The 7,323-nt window shown below is 41.2% G+C and overlaps 1 protein-coding gene across 1 annotated transcript; it reads right to left on the bottom strand.

Annotated features, from left to right (window-relative positions):
* Positions 1-1,493: 1,493 nt before the first annotated feature.
* LOC119911184 (G2/mitotic-specific cyclin-B3-like) lies at positions 1,494-6,668 on the bottom strand (the record flags this gene model as incomplete). The annotated part of the gene is made up of 9 exons (XM_038729991.1): positions 1,494-2,117; positions 2,219-2,349; positions 4,580-4,729; positions 4,919-5,074; positions 5,471-5,608; positions 5,823-5,915; positions 6,066-6,164; positions 6,276-6,444; positions 6,556-6,668. Coding segments are annotated over 9 exons (1,119 nt in total), but the record flags the coding sequence as incomplete, so codon positions are not given.
* Between the last annotated feature and the right edge of the window lie 655 nt (positions 6,669-7,323).

Consider the following 7,323-nt stretch of genomic DNA (forward strand, 5'->3'; position numbering starts at 1 on the left):
TCAACTTATTGATCTTTACAAATCTCTAAAGACCAGGAGCTAGCACAGTCCTACATCGGTGATCATCGTCCAGGATTTGGGGGGGTAAAGCCTCATGAGACAGTTTGGTTACAAGCCCAAGACTTAAGTTAAGCAGCAAGGTTGAGATTCTGTAAAAAAAAAAAAAAAAAACACAACAGGTATGACTGATGACAGATTAACCAGTTTATCTGCTGTGCAGACCAGGAAAAACTGCACTAGCATGTACAGAAACCAGAAAAGTGGCTTCCAAAATGCTTAGAGGAATAGAAACAGCATAAGTGAAAACATTCATTACAGCATGCTCTGAATGCAGCTTTAGGAGCAGCACTGATATTTGTATATTTTACTTCCAGCAAGTAGATTGTCTTAATGCCGTTTCACACTGGAGCGTACTTCGTCTTCTCACTCATTCTGCCATCTCAAATGTGAACTGCTAAGGTAATGTCACTTGAAATCCTTTTTAGAAGTACCACATATTGCCTGAAAGCTCACTTATAGCCCAGTTTCATCCAAAAGGTGGCCTTCAGCAATAAAAATTATTCTAGTGTTTTGTTGCGACCAAAAAGGAAAACAAACAAATTGAGGCTACCGCACATCTCGGACATGTACAGTACAGACCTTCAGGGAGCTTTAACAAAAAGGGTTACTTATGTAGCTGCTAATCACGAGATATCAGAGCAAGGCAAGTTCACTTGTATAGCACAAGGCAATTCAGTGTTTTATGTAAGACAAAGAATTCAAAAGGCCGCATCCGATGATGAACTTGAATCCGATGTTGAACTTGAAACGGCAAAACCTTCACTGTGGGAATGACACACCGTCTAATTTAGGACTGACTGATCTTTAGGGGGAAATGAAATCATCTTCAACACTTATTAAACCACAGTTCATGAGTGTGAGCATCTGTAAGAGTCTAATATGCTTCTAAAACACGGGTGACCTACATCTCACATGGTGCCTGACAGAGGACCTATAGGATGCTACTACAAAGTGCTGCTTTCACTCACTTTTACATTTAAAACTCAGTGCACATTAGGTAGAGAATATAACACTGAAAAGCTACAAAGTGGTCCTTTAGCTGAGAATTTTGTGTCCAGCTGGGTTTTCTGAAGATCAAGAACAAACATGCAAGCTCAACTGGATATTGGATGAGAGAATCAACAGTAGTCCAACACGGCTACTAATGAGTTTCAAGAGCAACTGATTTTCATGCCATGAATATTTCAATTTGGTCTCCGAGACACACCAGGCAGACCATGCAGAGCAGTATCGGAGCCTGGAGGTTCCTGAGGTTGTAACACAGGGAGGAACATGGTGCATTACTGACCTCTAATGGCAGGACAACATAATCACACGTCCTGTACAAATGGTTAAAAAATGCTCTTACTAAATGCAGCTTACAGTTACATCCACATAAGGATACATTGTTTAATTTAATAAAACAATCCTATAACTCAAATGATGAACCACCATTTTATCAAACAAATAAAAAACATCTTTATTTTAAGAGTACGCATGACAGCTATTTAAAAATAGCACAGTATCATCCGGTCGTCTTTTATACAAATATTTAGGATGGTGATATTAACATGATAAACACTGTACAATGTTTGAAAATACAAACAGGCATCCCAGCCAACTTCAGCGATATATGAAAACCTATAACTTGAGGGCCAGTGCATAATTTATCAGTAAAAGTAAGCATTTGACAACTTCTCCATCTCACCCATTAACTTAAAAACGTACGCACACACAGACAAGGCTTACAAATTACTAATGAATTCAGATTTCTCTTTTTATCTGATAAAAGTAATAAAATGAATGCCAAAAAAAGTGTACCAACGCTAGAAAACAAACTGGCAAACTTGCCCACATTAAAACTCTTTTCCTTCACAAACTGGCATTAAAGATTTATTTCCAATATTATATAAAAGACAAGACTAGACTATGTGTATAAATATTTAACATATTAACAAATTATATACAAACTGGCAAGATGACATTTTTGGGGTTTTGAGGTGACATCTCACTGGGACAAAGCTTTCTCCAAAATGTCAATGTTGACCAACGGCAGGGACGCAACCTCGAAAAACACCCTGAAAGATATTAAAGAATCGATTAACAGGACTGTTTCATCTCACCACTTCATTATAAATGAGTCGGATGGGTTTTATGAGTTTTTAGATTCATTGCTTACTTGTGCGAGTATTTGTTTCTGATGGCTCTGAGTTTATCGTCTGCGGGGGCTGAAAGCATCATGTAGAGCTTCCTGACAACGGGCGCCAAATCTGACGTCTCATAGCCGGAGTGGAACTGCAGGATGGGAGACTGCAGTACAAGAGAAAACAAGGAGGACATTTGCACTGTTGCTCATACATAAATGCAGCCAGATTGAATCTTTAAAAAGCTACAAAAACCAAATATAAAATTCACATCTCGGGTTTCATAACTCAGCCTCTGTAGTTTTCAATGTGTTACATAAACATTATCATTTCTAAATTGCAAAAACCCACACAGCTGCTGATTCTGAGTCAGACAAGGAACAAAATGAAATTACCCACCATCCCTTGTACTACTGCTGCAATGAAAACTTAAATTTACATGGAAAAGATATTTACATTTAAATTGAAAGGAGAGGGACTGTTTGAGACAGAACTGCGGTCTGGCTCTTCATGCAGAACTGAAAATACAGCCTAGTCAAACAGCTGAGAGTGGAAGTCCACCTTTAAGAGGTTATGCTCACTTTCAGGTTCAAAATCTTATTTTGGGGTTGTTACCAGAACAGGTTTACATGCTTTCATTTTAAAAAAAAAACAAAAAAAACACCATTTGTGTGTCATACTGCAGCTCCTCTTTTCACCCTGTGTTGAAGGCTTCGTTTTAGCTATGGAGTGATGCATCTCACCTCTACAACATCTTTGTTGGGAGTTGCACATGCAAAGTTCCTAGCTAAGGACTACTAGCCAATCAGAAGCAGAGAAGGGCGAGTCAGTCAGAAGCAAGTAAACACAGCCAGCTCAGCAACATGGACTGGAGCAAGAGTTTCAGAGTGGTGAGTTATTAATCTGTAACAAAAGTATCTTTCATCCATAAAGTTTTAACTGAGCTCTGTCTCTACATCACAGTAACATCTTTATGTCCACTGACTGCCTGGAGGGTAGCTAGTGTTTGGAAGGGAGAGGAGAGGCAGCAGGCGGACGTTTTGTCACTGTGTGCTGCAGCTCAGTTTTTTTCCACCGTTTTTTTTGAGGGTGTGTCAAACTAGCCGCTTGGCGAGTGTTATGATGCGCATTTCACTGTTGGACAGTTTCGAGCTGTTTTTTACAGGCAGTTCAGAGCTGTGTTTTCTGTGGGAGATGGGAACTCCCTTTGGGGTGGACTTTGGGCTTTTTCACTTTGCAAACCTATGACATGCACAAGAAAACATATATAATAAAAGAGAGGGGAAAAAGCCAAAAAGCATAATACCACCTCTTTAAGTGGTAGACCTATTCACCTATTTCACTTGTAGAGCAAACAGTCTTTTACAACGATGTTGTCACAGGAACGAAGCTATCAGGTAAAGCCTCAGTTTTGTGTTGCTATCACACTGAAATAACTAGGACTGGCCCGAATGTCATTTTTTGAGCTTCGAAGCTTCGATAGTAATTAAGAGCGAATAATATAATTGTTTAATGGCCAACAGGTTGCAAAACGAAGCCTGATTGCATTAGACTCAATGACAAAATGACCCTGCTTCTCACTTGATTTACCTCAGTAAACACTTTCCTGATGAGTTTATGGTCTCAACAGCTAGTTTCAAGTCTTCTTTATTACAGCATGATGTTTTTGTAAATTATGGTCCCATTTAAAAGGAAAATAGCCGATATAGCAGGGTATGCTTTAAGGCGTTGCTACCACTACGACCTGTGAATCAGGACAGAGATGAATCGTATCCACTGCACGGTGTACATTTGACCAGTGCTGTTGAAAAAGCTTATTTAACGAGCCGTGAACTTGTTTTTGGGTGCTTTCTGCGTCTACATTAGTGAACTTCGAAGCTTTCAGTATCTTTTCAGCTCATGAAAGGTAATTCTAACATGTTGGTTGCCTGAAAAAAAAAAAAAGTCTTTGTCAGTGTTCGGTTATACTAAGAAAGTCACTAGCTACATACTAGATTAATTAGTTTAGATTAATATCACAGTTAACTTGAACTGCACCTTGCTAACCAAGCTAGCTAGCGCCACGCTCCATTTTGCTCTCCTCCCAAAGAAAGAAAAGTCCTTACCCACTCCGTTACAGTCAAAATGGTGTTGAAGATAACAACAATTTATTCATCTTGTATTGTGCCTAACTTTAGTGTATCATAACATATCGGGTATAAAACTAATCTCCAGATGCTCCAGTTCAAGATGACACCAAACTTTTGTCAATTTTTGAGCCCTGACCAGACTAGGTAAGCTTAGTAGTACCCACATCATAAATCTGGTATGATAACAAACGTGACCCTAACTCTGGCACAAACATCTCAATGCAGAGCTAAAGGCTATGATCAGAACAGAGAGTTAAGTGAGCCTACCCATCCTCCCAGGTCTTTGGTGACCAACGCCATCAGCAGGCAGGCTGAGGCCAGCAGCGAGCCTCTCTCCGTCACTAGCTCCATCTCCATGAGACTCATCTCGCAGTAGTACCGGGCTAGAGTCAGCGTGTCCATGCCGGCACTCACACACTGCAGAGACAGCACAGCAAACAAGAGACTGTCAAGAGCGCGTGCACACACGCACGCACATGCCTGAGTCAAACTCCTACAAACAAAAAGGCTCTTTGTGGATTTTGAAGAGGTGCAGTTAGCGAAGTAATAGAAGGTGTAAGAGCTAAACCAAGTAAACGGCCCACTTTACAATCATCACACACACACCTTGGCATAACGTCTGAGGAACCGATAGGGGATGGGGATGTTGATGTCGAAGGACAGCGTCTGCAGGATGGTGGCCTCTGTGGAGATGAGCTCCTCCCTCTTGTACGCGTCATCGCAAATATAAAGAAAGTCGTCGACACAAGGCGGACTGCGCTCCTGCGGGGTCATCAAAACAAAAAACAAGAAGCAGTGGTTTAGGTGTCAGAAATTGGTGGAAAAGTGTGATCCTCCATCCTATATTGTATTTTGGGATATTTAAAGGTCCTATGGTGAATTTAGTAAGCATGGTCGGGGTCTACTTCCTCTTAACTGATGCTTCATTTTTCTACATGTTTCCTTCAAAATGCTGCTGAATATGTTTGCTATGCTGTCACGCTGAACACACATTAACAAAGCAGAGTAAAAAAACTAGAGTACAGTACTTCTTTTTACAATTCCAAGTTACTCTACCAAAGGAGAAACTACACTTGATTACAGATGATATGTCAAATCTTAAGAGTTTTGTTTTCATAAGGGACCTGGATCTAATGTGCTCTTTAAATATATCCTCACCTCAAATTTGGAGGCTATGAGCATGGCGGTAGAGCCAACGAGCTGCAGCAGCTCCTTGTCCACTGGAGTCTTGGACAGGTAGTGGTCCGTCATTTTCACGGCCAGGTACAGGGTCTCGTGGTACAGCTCAAAGTTCTCCTAAACAAACACATAAACAGAATTCTTTGTTTTGCTGTAATTTGATTTCCGGCATCCAACTGAGCAGCAGCGCCAGCATCCTCTTGATTTTTGCAATTACGTGCTCCAAAATTTACGATTGATTGAACCCCTGGAGAATTAATTAGCAATGATTTTTTTCCTTCTAATTTAACAAATGGATTACCTTGCCCACTTCACACCTTTGAAAGCTCACCTGTACTTCAACCAGCCAGTCAATCAGGATGGCCCTCATCTCGGGGTTGAGGCTGGGCTGCTGGGGCATGTAGTTACAGAGGACAAATTTTTCCTGCAGACAGTAACACAGAAGAGAGACGAGATAAAAACAGAAAGATGACCTTTGGATTGAGATTTTGCCCGTAAGCTTGTCTTTTCAAATCCAAGGAAGAAAGTTCAAGCGCCTTTTAGAATTGGGTAACAGCGTTTTGGTTTGGCTCACCTCTCTCTTTTTGAGGTAGTCGAAGATGTCCTTTGCATACTCCGGACACATGTAACAGTCCTCCGAGTTCCCAGAGTCGATGTCAAACTCCTCTGGGATCTGCAAGGACGGAGTGAATGAGTAAAAGTAGGAGGAAACAACATTTTAGCAAACTCTTCCAGATTGTTTGTACAGGCCTGAAGCTTCTTTGGGGTGTAAAATCTTTCTTACTGCTTGTTTCTGAAGGTGTGCTGGCACTTCTCGGGCAGCAGGGGGCGTAGCAGCCACCCACTCTTCTATGGGAGCTACTACGTTCTTCTGCACCTCCTCTTCCTTTTCCTCCTGTACGTCACATTCGTCTTTCTCAGCAGGCGTCCCTTCTGAGCTCACAGACGAAGACCTGCAGAGGGAGAGAGAGTGCAAATTAAAGACTGAAGGATATAACTACAGAAGAAAGGGACTTAAGTGAAGTGGAGAGTGAACGGTTAAAAGAAAAGCATGGTGTTATTACTTTTTCAGATTGGCATGATTCTTCGTTGAAGCCGAGGTGGAGCTTGTTTTCTTCAACTGCTTCTTCCCAGATTCCTTCTTCCTCCCCGGAAGGCTGATCTGAACCTTATGAGCCTGTCAACAAATTGAGATTAAAATTAATTAATGATTGTGTCCGAACTCACCCCCTCCACTTGTTTTCTATTTCCCCAATATAAACACTTAGTAGTGTACATCGAGTAAGATTATGGACATGATCCAGATTCTGAAGTGACGTTCAGTCTTTTAGGAAAACCGTCAAAAGTACAAAATTGACTCACGTCCAAGAGCTGGAATATAACAGTTTTGGTATCAACACATCACCGACTCGAACCTCTGTGCCACCTAAGTGTTTTGACAGCATTGGCATTTGTGAGGACAGACAAACATGGTGCTCGTTTCACACCCAGGTGAGGTAGCACAGTCCACACATTCACACCACAGTGGAGAGCTACTGGCAGCCCATTTACACCGTCACACCAAACCCCAGGGATGCAGTGTGTCACTCACTCACTCAAACACACGCACACACACACACACACACACACCCCCCCTTATGTGTCATTTATTAAGTTTCACATAGGGCTGAACAATTAATTAACTGCCTACTTCAGTTTTCAAATCACAGGAGATGTGTCAAAATGCCATTTTAAATTAGCACATCATATTCTAGAGACTTAAAACATCTTCATTTGGTACAGATCTTTGCAAGATTCACACCAGTCAAGTCATTTTAATATGCTTTTCAATG

This window comes from Micropterus salmoides, unplaced genomic scaffold (assembly GCF_014851395.1).
Source record: "Micropterus salmoides isolate LMB-PRFRI ecotype aquatic unplaced genomic scaffold, ASM1485139v1 Ms_hic_scaffold_1947, whole genome shotgun sequence".
Taxonomy (NCBI): domain Eukaryota; kingdom Metazoa; phylum Chordata; class Actinopteri; order Centrarchiformes; family Centrarchidae; genus Micropterus; species Micropterus salmoides.